This window comes from Haliotis asinina, chromosome 14 (assembly GCF_037392515.1).
Source record: "Haliotis asinina isolate JCU_RB_2024 chromosome 14, JCU_Hal_asi_v2, whole genome shotgun sequence".
NCBI classification, from domain to species: Eukaryota; Metazoa; Mollusca; class Gastropoda; order Lepetellida; family Haliotidae; genus Haliotis; species Haliotis asinina.
The window spans coordinates 17653154-17670499 of NC_090293.1; the positions used below are offsets into that span (position 1 = coordinate 17653154).

At 41.3% G+C, this 17346-nt stretch overlaps 4 protein-coding genes across 4 annotated transcripts; 2 read left to right on the forward strand and 2 right to left on the reverse strand.

Moving 5' to 3' along the window:
• Positions 1-3146: 3146 nt before the first annotated feature.
• LOC137262053 (uncharacterized) lies at positions 3147-4075 on the reverse strand. The gene is made up of 2 exons (XM_067799842.1): positions 3869-4075; positions 3147-3287 (listed from the first exon to the last, which is right to left on the reverse strand). The coding sequence occupies exons 1-2, from the start codon at positions 4073-4075 to the stop codon at positions 3150-3152; spliced, it is 345 nt and encodes a 114-aa protein (XP_067655943.1). The 3' UTR covers positions 3147-3149.
• A 969-nt stretch (positions 4076-5044) lies between these two features.
• LOC137261798 (uncharacterized) lies at positions 5045-6322 on the forward strand. Its single transcript, XM_067799582.1, has 2 exons — positions 5045-5293; positions 6218-6322. Exons 1-2 carry the CDS (start codon positions 5045-5047, stop codon positions 6320-6322), a joined length of 354 nt encoding a protein of 117 aa, XP_067655683.1.
• Positions 6323-8874: 2552 nt separating this feature from the next.
• On the reverse strand, positions 8875-9931 carry LOC137261865 (uncharacterized). The gene is made up of 2 exons (XM_067799670.1): positions 9725-9931; positions 8875-9063 (listed from the first exon to the last, which is right to left on the reverse strand). The coding sequence occupies exons 1-2, from the start codon at positions 9929-9931 to the stop codon at positions 8926-8928; spliced, it is 345 nt and encodes a 114-aa protein (XP_067655771.1). The 3' UTR covers positions 8875-8925.
• A 1535-nt stretch (positions 9932-11466) lies between these two features.
• LOC137262261 (uncharacterized) lies at positions 11467-13441 on the forward strand. Its single transcript, XM_067800067.1, has 2 exons — positions 11467-11715; positions 13349-13441. The coding sequence occupies exons 1-2, from the start codon at positions 11467-11469 to the stop codon at positions 13439-13441; spliced, it is 342 nt and encodes a 113-aa protein (XP_067656168.1).
• Positions 13442-17346: the final 3905 nt, after the last annotated feature.

Below are 17346 nucleotides of genomic sequence, written 5' to 3' on the forward strand. Positions count from 1 at the left end.
CAACCAAGTCAACAAGCCTGACCACCCGATCACGTTAGTCGCCTCTTACGACAAGCCTAGTTGGCTTTTATGGCAAGCATGGGTTGAAAATCAACACAAGTTTTGGAAGTATGATACAACCCTTGTGGAGCGGTGGGCAAACTGGCACTTAAAAGCAGCTTGCCCATATAAAAGAACCCACGAATCCCTTGATATATGACCAGATGGTGGCCACATGAATACGTGCATACACCTAGTTGCTGGTACAGCAACATGCAGTAAAGTTGGACAAATTACTGTAAGTATGTGTCCCAGTCCACCCAGCTGTGAACTGGGTACCTCGTTAGGATGAGAGAACCACAATAAACTCGGTGCGCCTAGTGTTCTATGATCCCCAGGGAGTTGAGATTGATAATACGATGTGACGCTGAGAAGGACATCCAATGATCGAGGGAAACAAATACCAGCGCCTTGAGCAAGCAATGGTTGCATGGATATATGCGCTATATAAATATCCTACATAAATTTATATGAAAACTGTATAATCTAAGTAGTGACATGACGCCTGAAACAGTCCAGAATTATGTATTTGAGAGACCCCGTTAACACCAGACACATTCTTAGAAGTGATACTGTTTCTCTTGTTGCGATACTGCTCCTCAACATACTTTACAGTTCAGTCCAAATGCTAATAGTTCAGTATCTATATCTATAAGAAGATCCGGGTTATAATTGAACTTCAGTAACAGATGCGCGTCGTAAGAGGCGACTAATGGGGCCATGTGGTCGGGCTCGCTGAGTTCATTGCCACATGTCATCGGTTCCCAGTTTCGTAGATAGATACGTACCGCATGCTGCAGATCACTGGATTGTCTAGTCCAGACTCGAATATTACAGACCGTCGCCATATTGTTGGAATATTGTTGAGTGCGACGTAAAACTACGTTCACACAAATGTATTTCCGGGTCACCCCGAACTACATACCGCCACCAAGACCACAACACTCACCACCGCCAACATTGATCCATAATGTGTTATGTTATTTATTCATTATTTTTATTGTAATGAAGTAGATTCAGCTCTTAAAGTTTTGGTTACATTAATGTCAAAACAACTCACAGGCATGTAATGTAGCCAGACCACAAATGTCGTTACAGTTTGATTACTGCTAGAAATTATGTTTGGCGATTATGGAAAAATACACGTACACAAAATAAGTGAGTGAGTGAGTTTAGTTTTACGTCGCACTTAGCAATATTCCAGCCATATGGCGACGGTCTGTAAATAATCGAGTCTGGACCAGACAATCCAGTGATCAACAACATGAGCATCGATCTGCGCAATTGGGAACCGATGACATGTGTCAACCAAGTCAGCTAGTCTGACCACCCGATACCGTTAGTCACCGCTTACGACAAGCATAGTCACCTTTTATGGCAAGCATGGGTTGCTGAAGGCCTATTCTACCCCGGGACCTTCACGGGTCCATACACAAACTAGGTTAATTAGAAATAGGCACTACATTTCTCGTGTGTTTCGAACAGAAAGTCTCGTAATGGTGATGATGTCATATAGTCTCACGGTTGCACAGTCAATACATTGGTCGTAACACAGAGTTTACGTTGAGATATGCTTGGTTTATTCAACCCGAGCCACATCAGCCTAAAGTAACCTCAATTCTGACGTAGCTGATTGGGAGTAGCCTGAAGTCGCTTTCTGAAAAGCACACTTACAGAGTTATCTCCCCTTAAGTGATTTTATACACTCACCCTTACTTTCTCTTCTGTTGATAAAACACTAACCTTGAGTGATATATACATGTTATTGATATATTTGAATTCCTAGATTCGCAATCACCATAAAACATCCGTTTACATCCGATATTTGCTTTAAACCATGCTTCAGTCAACAGACACCTCCTCTCTTCTTGCACTTCCACGTACATACATGTATGACATAACATGTAGCAGACTAACAAAACGTACAGAACTGGATTTGCTACCCAGTGACCGATATGATCAATGCCCAGACAAACTAAGTCTATAGGCGAACCACTAATGTATGTTAGTAAGAAGCAGCAATGGACCTTGTCATTTGGCGTTGCCTTGCAAAATAAACTCATGGGCAAAAGAACCGGAACGCTTTTTATTCTAAATTTTGGCAAAGTTGTTAAAGTTAGTAAAATACTTTTAGGCCGAAACGGTTCGCCCACACACTGACTAAACATGCCCCAAAACGCAGCAAGTTGGCTGTGTAGAAGCACTTGAATATGCGAAAACTGGCAAAACACCAGCAACAAGAAAGAACACTTCTGCAGCCCGGCAACACACCAGGCCGCACACAGCGCGAATTGTCCAGAATATCCAAGTTCTTCCATGGCCAGCATGCTTACCGGACTCAAATCCCACTTGTGGGATCACCTGAATCTCCAGGTGAGAAAACGAGTGGAACAGGCTTCCGAATGACGTCATTCGTCGGCTGACGACATCGATGAGACAGCGAATCTAGGCGTGTACTGCGGCTAGAGGTGGTGACTGTCGTCACTAAGGATGTGTATGCGTGGCCAGAGACTAGAAATGACTGATGCATTGCATGATTGACTCTTGTTGTATCTGTGAACTGTGCTATTCCTACCCCTCTGTCCATTAAATTGCACGTGCTCTTCATATGACGAGTTTTTAATAGACACTGTTGGTGCATTGTCTCAAATGCTGGTTTCATGTACTACAATTTAAAAGCATTGTGTTTTGCTTTATCGATCATTCATAGGGGAGTTCATTTTCTTCTGTTCACTAGTTCAGCAATTAACTTATTAATCATCAACTGATTGCCAAAATATACACCCCGCTGTTGTGATTAAAACGACCGCGACTGGACGACAGAGAGTTGTAGAAAGTGGTCAGATGTAGTGCACGTTACAATTTGGGATTACACTTTCTGAATAAAGTACAGATTCTAGTATTTATGTTGGGTTGAGTCCGATCCGGGAAGTGAGCCCACACCCCCTGAGACTGGCACCTAATCGTCATCACGCAGTGGGTTCACATCCCAGAGGGGACTAAACGCAACAAAAATATAACGTGTCTTACAAATGACAGAAAGAATAAAATAGAACGTACAGATTCCAAGGTTTATTAAGTATTATTTCATGCCTGTTATATCTTCAAATCTACAACACTTTTCTGACAACGGGGACTGAACGTCTACGACGACGGCGACTCTGCTGCTTCTTCTGCTCGGCTTCCACCTGCTCATCATCTTTGTTGTAGTATTCCATCCATCCACCGCCGTAGTCGTACTCGTTGTACTGAGAAACAAAAAGTTGATTTCACAAACGGAGAAAATAGGATCTTTTCATTTTTGAATGGTGTTTGTTTTGTTCATTTGTTTGTTTGTTTTGTTTGTTTGTTTGTTTGTTTGTTTGTTATTGTTGTTCGTGTTGTTATGATGTAACAGTAACTACGGGGAGTAATGGTTCAAGAAGCACTTACAAAGGTCGAAGTAAAACCATAACAAAAATATATCAACACAATAGAAACAAATTGACCACAGGCCTTGAACATGGCCTAACACCGTAGCTACTCCACTCCAACCAATAAACAAAGTTCAATAATATATTGTTAACTGACCCTCCCTCTCTCTCCCCTCTATTAAGAAACTATGTTACATATAGACTGTGTCAAGAAGATTTCCGCCTATGCCAAGTAGCCCTAGCTTACACGCAGCTGATTAACTACCGAACGCCGAGAGTACCCCTATCCTCGTTAACAGTGATTTCAGCAGAAAGAAAAAAACACGTCAAAAGGATGCTGGACGAAATGTTGAAAAGAAACTAGCCCGAAAAAGGCTAATGCCATGCAATGTTATGTCACTCAGAGAGATACTCACATAACCTTGATCTTCGTAGCCAGCAACAGAGGAAGAACCGTATGTCATGTCATAATCAAAGAAGTTCAAAGCGTCTCTCTTCTCTTGCCCTTCCTTCGACTGCTTTGATTGTCGGTTTTGTTTCCTGGCGTCCTCCCTCGAGTCACGAGGTGTAGCCAAGGTCAAGGCCACGAGTAGCGCCAACAGGAAGACACAGGTAACGTTCATTCTGTTAAGAAACATAAGGTTGTTTTAGCACTAAGGTTGTTTTATACAGCACCCAGGAGTTTGCGAAAAGGTGTGCGTATCCTGCTCCATCGGTTACACCCGTCATAAACATTACACAGGCTTGTCAGTTATATGGTTAGCGCTTACTGCGATCGATCATATGACTTCATTTGTATGTAACTAATGGTTCAAACTGCAGTTTGTAGGAGTTAACAATGGTGAACAACAATTACACTTACATTGATGACAGAAATCATAGTATTACTTATCAACCTTTTCAAACCCAACGTACCTGACTCGAGATGCTTGGGCTCTTCTACAGTCCAGGAATGACAATCACAATCCACTCTGGGTTTATATTCAGAGCTGTGATATTTAATCCTGCACAACTTCCATGTTCCATACAGCAACTGATGAAGCTAGAGAAACCTGAGACGATGCGACACCCGCACTGCAACAGGCTTCTGTCTTTGGAAAACTCAGAAGTCAGATATGGGATGCTGTACATTGTATACGGTATATATAAATGGTGCTATACTTTGGTAGATTTACAGGAATATCAAGGTCCGTTCTCAAGTAAGTTGTTCATAAAATAACAGTTGCTCTTGGGGCGTTTGCAATGCACGTTTTTAGAATGAGAAACATTTGGAGAATGTATTGCACTAGTTTAAGAGTAAATATTTCATGTAAAAAGGAAAAAGACAACAACAGTTGATAACTTTGAGGCTGAAGCTGTGTACAATCACACAAAGTGGACGTTTTCGAAAGAGAAAGTATATTTCTATTGTCGGTTTCCCAGCTACATGAGTCCAATATTCTGAAGATCACCTGAGGTTGTTTTTCTTTTCTGTTTTGTTTTGTTATGTTTGTTTTGTGCATTTTGTGCTTTAGTTTTTTGTTGTTTGGGGTTTCTGTTCTGTTTTTCCTTTCTTTCTTATCTTTACTTATGTGTCTGTCCACAGATCCAAAATGAAGGTCCTCGTCATCTTAGCAGTCGTTGTTGTCGTCACTTCCGCCAGAGCCGTGACCAAGTCGAAGAGGGCCAACAGGAATCGCGATAACAGCGTCATGAACGCCGCTAATTCAGTCTTCGCCTCAGCTAACGACATGGACAAAAACAACAACAAGGACAAGAGAGACTATGAATATTACTACTACAACCTCAACTACGACGACTACGGACTGTATGCTGTCGGGGCTGTCGTGGACTATGGATACGTGAGTAACGTCTGTCTGCACTTGACATACATGAATATGAAGTACAGGTTCACTATATCTTTTTGGTATAGAGGCTATCGGCCTTAAACATTGGCAAACGGCATGCTTTTTTCCAAACGGATGTCAACTATAAAGGTTGGTTGATTCAATATTCAAGCCATCTGGCGGCGGTCTGTAATAACTGGGTTTGGAGCGGACAATCCAGGGTTCAACATTATTGAGCATCAGTCTAAGCAATTGGGAACCAATGACATGCGTCAAATAAGTCAGCGAGCTTGATCATAACATAACTTCAACATAACGTCAACAAAATATAACGGCAACGCAGGATAATAGCTTGCAAAAAACGAAACTTGTTTTCACGTATCATTAACAATTACGTACTGAAGAGTGGTGACATCAGCTGTTTGCGAATAGTGTAACCATTTACAGCCGCAGCGTTTGTTTGTTTGTTTGTTTGTTTTCAAATGCCTTACTGCACCTATGTGGCGTTTGTAAACATTTGTTGACTGACCCCCCACAGCAAAGACTGTTTTTAATAACAGTGGGTGAGTGAGGTGGATTTGACGCCGCATGTAGCAATATACCAGCGATATCACGTCGGGGGACACCAGAAATGGGCTTCACACGTTATGCCCAAGTGGGGAATAGAACCCGCGCCTTCGGCGTAACGAGCAAATGCTTTAACCACTAGGCTACCTCGCTGCACTTTCATGAGAATGAGTGAATATTATTTCACTTTACTGATGGAAGATATATAGTTCATAAATGCAATTACTGCATAATATACCCCTTTGAGTCATCCAAACACTGACAGTAAAGTAAATCTGTAAGTGCTTGGGCTATCATCCATTTAGTTAGAATTATATGTCATGTTGTTCTATACCACAAGGATAACAAATGTTATCGAATATTATTTTTCAGGTGGATTACTCTGCATACGGGTTGTATTACTATGACGTAGCCCAGGATGATATTGACCAGAAGTTGGCAGCGAAGGAAGCAAGGAAACAGAAAGCTGCTGAATAACTCTGTCCTGAGTTGTATTAGTAATTGAATAACCCACATTGTGTCTTGTATCAATAAAATGTTTAATTCATTACTGAGTGATAGTTTGCTGTAAGTGACTTTGTGTGATTAAAGTGGTAGATGTTTATAACGTTTACCAAACAGTGAGTGAGTGAGTGAGATGAGTGAGTGAGTAAGATGAAGATGACACAACTTTACAGATGAACTTTATCCATAATGTTGTGTCATCTCTATACTCGCAACATCTAGAATGCCACTCAAGCGAATAATGAGTGAGATGAGTGAGTGAGTGAGTCTAGTTTTACGCCGCACTCAGCAATATTCCAGCTATATGGCGGTGGTCTGTAAATAATCGAGTCTGGAACAGACAATGATCAACAACATGAGCATCGATCTGTGCAAATGGGAATTGATGACATATGTCAACCAAGTCAGCGAGCCTGACCACCCGATCCCGTTAGTGGCCTCTAACGACAAGCATAGTCGCCTTTTGTGGCAAGCAAGCCCTATTCTACCCCGAGACCTTCACGGGTCTGAGTGAGATGAGTTCAGCATTCTTCAGTTATATTAACGGTGAGTCAGTTTATGAATCAGAAATGCTGGTTTCAAATGGTAATGCTGATAGGCGAAGGGTTATTATCACAACTAAAGCTAGGACTCGATATCATTATCATCGGATCCTGGAGCAGCTACGGGACACTAGCCTGCACTGCGAATACGACAAGGTGTGTTTGACATAGATTTGTTATCTTTCTGTAAATAACGACAAAAACGTAAACCAATCCTTATAATTACTTACGTGTTGTAAACAAACTTTGGCAATATTTTCAAAATTTTAAATGAATTTCTATTGCATTGAGCGGCCTGATCATGCGGCATGGTTCACAAATGGGATCACCGCGGCATAAACCTGTCTCAGATAGGCCGCTACAGTTTCCATATCACCCGAGTTTAAAACGTGCACACAATTACCCGTTCCGGGTATACTGAGTGATGTACCTTTCTCCGCAACAAGTATGTAACTGATCATCGAATGGCGATGAATACACAGGTGTAGGGTTAATGGCGCAGAAAGCATGGATGGCAACACTGAAGTAGTACATTTTTGTATTGTATGAAGTTACCCTTTACAAGTGTCTTTGGGATGGGTTGGTCCAGTGATTAAAGCGTTCGCTCGTCATGCAAGAGACCAGGGTTTGATTCCCCACATGGGTACATTATATGAAGCCTATTTCAAGTGTCTACCGACGTGACGTTGCCGGAATATTGCTAAAGCGGTGTAAAACCCAACCCACTGACTTACATGTAACAGTGTGCTGTTATGAGTATATTAACTTATCAAACAAGTCGTAGGGTTGTTACTAAACCACATAAATGAACCTACACATTTAGACACGCAGAACAATTTACGAGATGAAAAGTGGTGGTTCATTGTGATTCAGGTGGTGGCTCATGGCAGTCTTGGGGAAAACTGATATATCGACCGAATAATGCGACCTCACCTACTCCCACATTTATCCACCAGAGGGAGCTGTATCCACACAACAGTGCGACCCCTATACAATTCGTGTAACAGGCGTTTATCTGGCCAGTGCAAACGTCATTGTCCTTCTCTGGCCTTTCAAAACGCCTGATCTGGACCCAATCGAGTACCCATGGGCGGAAAAAGTCACCGCCGCCTTAAGACACCCGCAGAAAGACAACGCGTTACAGGAGGAACGGCAAAGAATCCGATGACTTGTGAAATATCTTCTAAGGCAGTGTCGGCTGTCAGGGGTTGTAACCAGGTGCTGATCCAACCGCCCCCTGTGTCCACACATGTGCATTGAGGGAACCTAGGTCGTGCTGACAATGACAGCATTACATATGTTCATTTGTGTGTCGATTTTTATAATCTATACTCAAGCTTATTCGACCTATGTCTTATGTATTCTGAAATACGTTGAATGCATTTTCTTTGGGGTTGGGGGTGGGGGGTGGGGCGGGCGGCGCGGAGGGAGGGGTTATACGTTTCTTTTCTCTTTCACTTTTAACTGTGCTTTGGGGGGTTTTTTTGGAGGGGGGTTGGTGTGTGTGTGTGTGTGTGTGTGTGTGTGTGTGTGTGTGTGTGTGTGTGTGTGTGTGTGTGTGTGTGTGTGTGTGTGTGTGTGTGTGTGTGTGTGTGTGTGTGTGTGTGTGTGTGCAGGGGTTGGGGTTGGGGGGGACTGGGGGTGAGTGTGGGGGTGGGGTGGGGGGAGGGGGTTGTAGGAGCAAAGCACCCTTTAGTTATTTCACCCCTGAAGATCCGGATTAGAATTGATCTTGAGTAGGTCATGCCTGTCGTAAGGGACGTCTAACGGGATCGGGTGCTCAGGTTCGCTTACTCGGTTGACACGTCATCGGTTCCTATGTGTGAGATCGATGGGTTGTCTGGTCCAAACTAGATTATTATATTTACACATATCTGGAATATTGCTGGGCGCGGGTTAAAACAACCAACAAACACCTGACACGAATTTAGCATCTGGTGATTATGCAATATACCGACAAAAATAAAAACAGTAAGAAAGATGTACATTCCAAAATTTATTTAGTATTATTTTATATCTGTTACATCTTCAAATCTACAACACTTTTCTGACAACGGGGACTGCACGTCTACGACGACGACGACTCTGCTGCTTCTTCTGCTCGGCTTCCACCTGCTCATCATCTTTGTTGTAGTACTCCATCCATCCACCGCCGTAGTCGTACTCGTTGTACTGTGCGAAAAGTGATAAATTTCAGAAACTGAGAAAATCACATTTCTTTTTATGTATTCGTACATTATTTCCACTGATTGTTCACAAAGCCGGTATCGATGTTACATGGATGTAGTATGTTCTTTAGGGAGCAAGTTTTTCAAGTTGTTGGTAATGTTTAAGTAATACTATGAAAATTACGAATTCCTCATACAATGGAAATTTTACACCAAATAACATGGTGATAGATCATATTACCAACGCTACTTATGTCATCTAACCATGATCAAATGAAAAAGAAATAGCCATCCCCTCCCATCTCGGTTTTTGTATAGAAACCATGCTAGGCGATTTCCAAAAATATTCCACCTGAATCGAGAAGTTCAGTGCATTACTGACGTCACAAAGTCCTCCGTAATCAAGCGTACCCTCGGTAACAAGTGTCATGATGCAACTGTCTCCGTCTTTTAGTCTCTTACAGTCCAACCAGCACTCGATAATACAGTACCAACGCTCACAAAACCTGTATCCTTGGAACCAGGAAGAGTAGTAGAACTAGTTCTTCGCGACTAAATATTGCATCCAAAAGCCATTTAAAGACCCCATTACTTACGTGAAAAAAGGTATATTCAGTGTTAAATTATTATACTTCCGCTGGCCATTCTCTCTTAGTAATACTCACATAACCTTGATCTTCGTAGCCAGTAACAGAGGAAGAACCGTACGTCATGTCATAATCAAAGAAGTTCAATGAGTCTCTCTTCTGTTGCCCATCCTTCGACTGCTTTGATTGTCGGTTTTGTTTCCTGGCGTCCTCCCTCGAGTCACGAGGTGTAGCCAAGGTCAAGGCCACGAGTAGCGCCAACAGGAAGACAAAGGTCACGTTCATTCTGTGGAGGGACAGAGTTAACACCATTGCTTACTCTTGCCTTGTGGTCCTACACTTCACGATAAAAGCTAACGAAAACAAGTACGTTTTATCGATGAACAACTTTTTTATTCGGATGATGCGACGTTTTGATACAGATTCGAACCTTTCTTGCAACAATTATGTGTAAGCCCGTTATTTTATGATGGTAGGTACACCCATGACGTCATGTTGACACGTGGTTCTACATTTCTTGATGAAAGTGAACTAAAGCAGATATATATTATATCTAATTACATGTGTATGTATCTTCGGTTGGAATGACTTTTTCACAGAAAGGCCCTATGATCTGGTAATATTTCGCTATTTTCTTCATCTTAAGGTTTCGTTTGGTTGTTGCATAACACCGCACCCAGCTATATTCCAGCTATATGACAGCGGTCTGTAAACAATCCACTGACCAGAAAATCCAGTGATCAACAGCATGAGCATCGATCTATGCAGTTGTGATTCGAAGACATGTGTCAACTTAGTCAGCGAGTCTGACTACCCGACCCCCTTAGTTGCCTCTTACGACAAGCATACGTTTCTGAAGATCAGTTCTAACTCGAATCTTCCCTGGCCTTCATCTTGTGGGGAATTATTTCCGAAATATATCAGCGTAGTTGACGGAAAATATCACATAACATCCAGTGTAGACCCAACGTACCTGACTCGAGATGCTTGGGATCTTCTACAGTCCAGGAATGACAATCACAATCCACTCTGGGTTTATATTCGGAGCTGTGATATTTAATCCTGCAGTACTTCCATGTTCCATACAGCAGTTGATGAAGCTGGGGAAACATGAGAAGACGTGGTATGGACATCCCAACCTGATACACGCTTCTATGTAACTCAGAAGTCGGACATGGGGAGGTATATATAAATGGTACCATGCTTTGGTAGAAGTACAGGAATACCAAAGTGTGCTCTCTGGAAGTAAGTATGCCTTTATAGTTTTAAGAGCATCATGCAACGGTTGCTCTTCAGATTAACACAAGTCAAAGCTTAAGACAATGATTTAACATGGTTTATTGTGGACATGTAGATGAAACAGAGAAGAGAAAATATTGTACAGAAGCGACAAAACCCTTTCCACGTCTTGAAGAAATCTCTGCTAAAAGCAATGTCAATTGTACAGTTTTGACGGTATCATTAGTATATATCCTATTCAGCTGAAAGATGTTGTATGCCATAATAACAATAGATGGTACATGTCAAAAAGTTTTGGGATAATTTTTATACTTTGTCAGGGGAAACATTGCTCTGGTAAGTTCGTAATATGCCAAGTTGTAACTGTCTATATAACCTGTTTACCCACAGCATGCTTGTATGTATATTGGTCTGATCAACATGACAGTTTGGCGCTTCTGAATATAGAAAATAGTGATGTTTTTGTGTTTTTTGTTATAGACTGTGGGCCTGTGAAGTGTTGTAAATTCAGAAGAGAACAAAACTGCAATGTGAAGCATGCCTACATACCGTTGTTTACCTTGTGATCCACAGATCCAAGAATGAAGGTTCTCGTCATCCTAGCTGTCGTTGTTGTCGTCACTTCCGCCAGAGCCGTGACCAAGGCCAAGAGGTCCAACGGGAATCGCGACAATAGTGTCAAGAGCGCCGCTAATTCAATCATCGCCTCAGCTAACGACATGGACAAGAACAACAGCAAGGACAAGAGAGACTATGAATATTACTACTACAACCTCAACTACGACGAGTACGGACTGTATGCTGTCGGGGCTGTCGTGGACTATGGATACGTGAGTAACGTCTGTCTACACCTGTCTTACACAACTATAGGCTGTCAGTATGGAAAATACTGGATTTACGTAATTGAAGTTTTTTTAAGTGATCATGGATCATATGTGTCGATGATGTTTCCGTGTAAGCATATGCATCACAGTTTACTCAGTAGACGGTATCGATACTGTTCAATTACTAACTTTGGCAACCATATTTTTCGGCACGAATCTCAAGGTGGATTAATAATGAACTGTTCGTTGGACTGTCATATTTCCTTAGTCAGGAACTGTCAAAACATCATTTCCATTTGAGGTTCCGTTAAACTAATTAAGTCCAGTTTCTCAATTTTAACGAGGATATTTTGACAACTGAAAATCTATAAAAATAGAGAAAAGAATATTAAACGACCTAATTGGTGCCTAATATGTAAATATATCATACACCATAATATGTGTAATTATAACATATAATGATATGAGAAAATATTATCCAACTAGTTTGAAACTAGACAAAATATTACGATCTGAGTAATGAGTAATATACTGAGAGAAACAAATAAAGGATCACGGGGAAAATTCAAGCGTTCCCGTGTCATTTCCTGTGTTCATCACCAGAGCGCTATTCAAAGCAGGTGATGGAAACTTGAAAATGTTAAAGTGAACGCTTGAATGTTTCCGTATTGCTTTATTTGTTTCTCTCAGTATATACAGATAGTCCACAAACAGACATTTGAGAATAAATTATTTCAAGTCGATTTTTCAATTCGTGATCGCCACAGCTGTACGCTAAATTTAAGCATTGTTCTGAATTCCCTGTGTCCAAAATCTCGTGAACAGCCTCTTACCATCTGGAATTAGAACTTTGCAATCATTATGGATTCTGTGGACACATGTGCCAAAACACGGGACAAAAGAGAAGAGGAACTTGAATGTATTTGGATATTTTGAGTCAGTATGTGATGCTGTAAGTAGTGGGATGCACAAGCTGAAATAATTGATACAGAAATCGGTTCTGTCCCACGCAGCTGTCATCCAAAGTCTGTCATCCAAAGTCCCTGCGTGAAAACAATTGTAGGATCGTGTGGTCAGGCTCGCTGACTTGGTTGACAGTTGTCATCGGTTCCCACCTGCGCAGATCGATGCTCACGTTGTTGATCACTGGATTATCTGGTCCAGACTCGAATATTTATAGATCGCCGCCATATAGCTGGAATACTGCTGGGTGCGACGTAAAACTGAACTCACTCACTCACTCAGTTTACGCATATTAGAAGAAGTGTTTTGTCACCTTTATTTAGATACTTGTATTGTAACCGTAATATCTATATTTCTGGAAGTACATATCAGTCCCTATCACGTATGGGAAGGAAAGCATCTTATTCGCTGATGGCAATATCCTCAACTCTGATGAAAGTATTTCGTACGTAGAAGTAATTGATGTCATTGTACGTGTCGTTGATGTCACCAAAGTCTTCGACTGTTGGCCTAACAAACTTCCATAACTGTGCATGTGACGGGGATAACATGTTCTGATGTTAATGTATTTCTCCAGGTGGAGAATTCCTTATTTGTAACAGGGAGTGGGGAATCTAAAAAAATAACTTATAAACGAATGTATTTGCAAGTGTGGATTATTTGGTACTTTTTTCAGGTGGATTACAATGCATACGGGTTATATTACTATGACGTATCACAGGATGATATCGACCAGAAGTTGGCAGCGAAGGAGGCAAGGAAACAGTAAGAAGCCGCAAGATAGCTCGCGACTACTTGTCCTGGGTCTTAGTTTGCTTTGTTTTTGTTTGTGCACCTATTGAATAAATCGTCCAAAACGCTTTTGTCTGGTAATATTGATCTGAGTGGGTGTGAGGGAAACCTTAAATGGCATTACAGGTTTAATCAACCACTGAAAATCCGGATTAGAATTGATCTCCAGTAACTCATGCATTTCGCAAAATCGGGTGGTCAGACTCGCTGACTTGGTTGACATATGCCATCAAACCCCAAATACATAGATTAATGTTCATGCTGTCGATCACAGGATTGTCTGGTCAAGACTCGAATATCTACATACCGATGTCATATATCTAAATCGTCTCTAAACTCTTCTTGTCTTGATTTGAGTGCGTGTGAAAGAAACTTTAAGCGGTATTACAGCTGAATCATGTCATAGACATATTTTAAAGACGGTAATATCTCCTTCGGTAATATGTAAATACTAAAGGATGTAGGTTAGTGGGAAACATATGAAGGAGGGTCACCGAGAGACCGACTTAAGCCAGCTGGGCTGCAGAGTCAAAGAAACAGAAAGATGCTGAGTAACTCTCGACTACATATCCCGCGCCGATATGTCATCACACAACGTACATTTCAAATTGTATCAGTAAAAAGTCTAAAACATTGCTGAGTGTGGGTATTTGGTGGTTAAAGTGTCAAAGGTAAAACACCATAAATGAACCATGGTGCTACAGACTAAGGATCAAAATATCCTGTGATATAAGTGAGTGACTGACTGACTGACAGAGTGACTGACTGACTGAGTGACTCACTGAGCGACTGACTATCTATCTTACTTACTTACTTACTTACTTACTTACTTACTCACTGAGTGACTCACTGACTGAGTGACAGATTGACTGACTGAGTGACTGACTCACTGAGTGAGACGGTTTAGTTCAGCTTGAGCAGTGTTCCAGTGATCTGAATCATTCTGGAATTCGAACTTATGATCATCAGATCCTGGACGAGCTACGGGACGCCACTCTGCATGGTGAAGACGATAATGTAGGTATATGAGATGTAGACAGTTACAATTAAATATTTACTTTTCTGCAAAATCTATTTTCCACCAGCCCAAACATATTGAACATATTCCAATACAAAACACTGAAGTATTGATTAAAAAATAGCTTCTTGACAACACTGCCTTTGCCATCCGTGGATTTCAGACAAAGCATCCCTACTAAATAGTCTGTTCATGAATTGCGCATGTCAGATGGTGAACCAGTGCCTTTATAGCAAAATATTTTGATTGTTTGACTTTTGATCTCAGATTCAAAGACGTGTGTTATTTTATGGCTCGAAAATTAAAATCCTTTCGTAGTTTCTTTCACATGAATAAGAGAGTGTGTTTAATTAAGGTCCAGCGTCCTGTTCAACATTTTAAAGTATGTTCAAGTGATATCATGGACCGTATATTAGCTTGTTAAATGAGACAGGGGCGGATACAGCTTCTTAAAGGTCACATGCAAGCAAATACTATCACTTATTCATGACATATAATATGCATTGTTGCTTGTAAAAAACAAATAAACAAAACTATAAGCGTACAATCGCGATTCAAAAGTGCAATATTTGTACTTGGGCTTACTTCCCTCGAGACCGAACCCAGACATAGCGGGTTGGTGTGCACTCAAGTGTTACGACGGCTTCCGATTGGTTGGTTCATTTACTGATACGATGAAGGCTGAACAGAAAGGTGATCTGTGTAATGGGCATTTTAGAAGTATGGTGAGTCACAAGAAAGTAAGATTCTTTATTGTACTTGATGCGTCGTTTCAGCGTGGATTCATATACCGTTGTCAAACAAAATCATTTACACTAGAAGAAGTTATCCATAAAGAATGTATATAGAGATGTTGGGTTTTGTAAATACATGTTCTCTTAATTTGCATCATTTTCCGAGATCCAGTCATCCGAGAAAAATGGGTGTATAGTTTGTTTGCAACCCACAGATATACAAGTATCACACCTGCCTAATTACATAATGTGGCAGAGACTGGACCCGATTCATATATCATTTTGTTTTGTTTATGGCGTATTTCCTGATGATTTGATGATATGTTTCGGTAAGTACATACCGAAAGGTATCAGAACCTGCAAAGTTGTGTTTTACGTTGCATGTGACCTTTAAGAAAGGATATACACAAAATTCAGAAAACGGAGGCTGTACGCTTCATTTTCACCCGAGGTTCAATGGTCACTTAGACTTTCGAGACAAAAGGGGGAGGGGGTGCGCACCCCTGCAGCCCCCGCCCGACCATTCCCGGATCCGCCTGTAACGCATTCCTATATTCCATATATTCTTAGGGCAGGCCTGGTCTAGTAGATCAGAAAGGCTGACTCGTTGCCATGGAAATAGTAAGGACTGATAGACGTCAGAACAAAATGCGATTTGTCTCCGTAATATATTTTGAAAACCTTTCTGAACCATTAATTATTTCTATTTACATTAACATTAAATAGGACCTAGACTCAGTTGTGGGTGCGGTTCAGTTCCAGAACAGAACTCAAGATCTGGTCAATACTTGATCCTGAAACAATGTCTATCCATCAGCTTTAGCTTCTCCCAAGATGGTCGATGGGGCGTGGGTCTTACTTAGTCATCTTTGGACAAAACCACATATATGAAAAAGAATAAAATATATAATAACACTTTCTTTAAAAAGGAAAAGCAGAATTGTATAGTAATGTTAATGTAACTGTGACACTGTGACAACATGCAGCCAGGCCATGTTAAACCTTTCATTATACCACCACACACACTCTTGAAAAACGTTTATCTTGGGATTAGTGGAATGACGCCATTTAGTTCCGGAATCAAAAATCAAAAGGCATTCGTCACCACTTGTCTCTTTCCGTAACCTCCAAGAAGAACTACCATCACCGCTACCGCTTACAGTTTATGTACGAAGTGTTGCTTGAGGTCTGACAACGATCACATACACACTGCTTCAAGCAATTTCACAACGGGCACTAAGCCGTGTGTGGGTCACCACGACCTGCAGACACTCGGACCCCGTTGACCCGCCATCATTTGTTTCCCAGCAACCTATATTCATCAAAAGTTACATACTACCAAAACAAACACCACTTTATAATGTGCATATGACATGATTAATCTGTCTAGTGAGTGAGATGTGTGTGTGTGTATGTGTGTGTGTAGAGGGGGGGGTGTGGAGATTGCGGGTAATTTTACTCAGCATTCAGCAATATGTCAACTATATGACTTCGGTCTGTAGATTTTCAAGTCTGGACCAGACAATCCAGTGATCGACAGCATGCACATTGATCTACGTGTTTGGGATATGATGACATGTGTCAACCAAGTCAGCGAGTCTGACCTCGCGGTCCCATTAGTCGTCTCTTGAGAAATGCAAGAGTTACTGAAGATCAGTTCTAATCCGGATCTTCAGTGGTTGATTAAACCTGTAATACCGGTTAAGGTTTCCCTCACACCCACTCAGATCAATATTACAAGAGCTCCGTGAAGGTCCCGGGGTTGAATAGGCCATCAGAAACCCATGCTTGCCATAAAAGGCAACTATGCTTGTCGTAAGAGGCGACTAACGGGATCGGGTGGTCAAGCTTGCTGACTTGGTTGACAGTTGTCATCAATTCCCAATTGCGCAGATCGATGCTCATGTTGTTGATCACTGGATTGTCTGGTCAAGACTCGATTATTTACAGACCACCGCCATATAGCTGGAATATTGCTGAGTGCGGTGTAAAACTAAACTCACTCACTCAATATTACAAGACAAATAAGTTGTTTGACGATTTATTGCAATAGGCGATAACGGTCACCCCAAAAAATAAAATAACAAAGTAAGACCCAGAACATGTAGTCGCGAGCTATCTTGCGGCTTC

Bases quoted from the DNA above. Each gene is read 5' to 3' on its own strand.
- LOC137261798 (XM_067799582.1), top strand. From the start codon at position 5,045: ATGAAGGTCCTCGTCATCTTAGCAGTCGTTGTTGTCGTCACTTCCGCC. The intron at 5,294-6,217 runs GTGAGTAACGTC...ATTATTTTTCAG, and splicing joins CTGTCGTGGACTATGGATAC to GTGGATTACTCTGCATACGG.
- LOC137262053 (XM_067799842.1), bottom strand. From the start codon at position 4,075: ATGAACGTTACCTGTGTCTTCCTGTTGGCGCTACTCGTGGCCTTGACC. The intron at 3,288-3,868 runs GTGAGTATCTCT...TTTGTTTCTCAG, and splicing joins GCTACGAAGATCAAGGTTAT to TACAACGAGTACGACTACGG.
- LOC137262261 (XM_067800067.1), top strand. From the start codon at position 11,467: ATGAAGGTTCTCGTCATCCTAGCTGTCGTTGTTGTCGTCACTTCCGCC. The intron at 11,716-13,348 runs GTGAGTAACGTC...TACTTTTTTCAG, and splicing joins CTGTCGTGGACTATGGATAC to GTGGATTACAATGCATACGG.
- LOC137261865 (XM_067799670.1), bottom strand. From the start codon at position 9,931: ATGAACGTGACCTTTGTCTTCCTGTTGGCGCTACTCGTGGCCTTGACC. The intron at 9,064-9,724 runs GTGAGTATTACT...CTTTTCGCACAG, and splicing joins GCTACGAAGATCAAGGTTAT to TACAACGAGTACGACTACGG.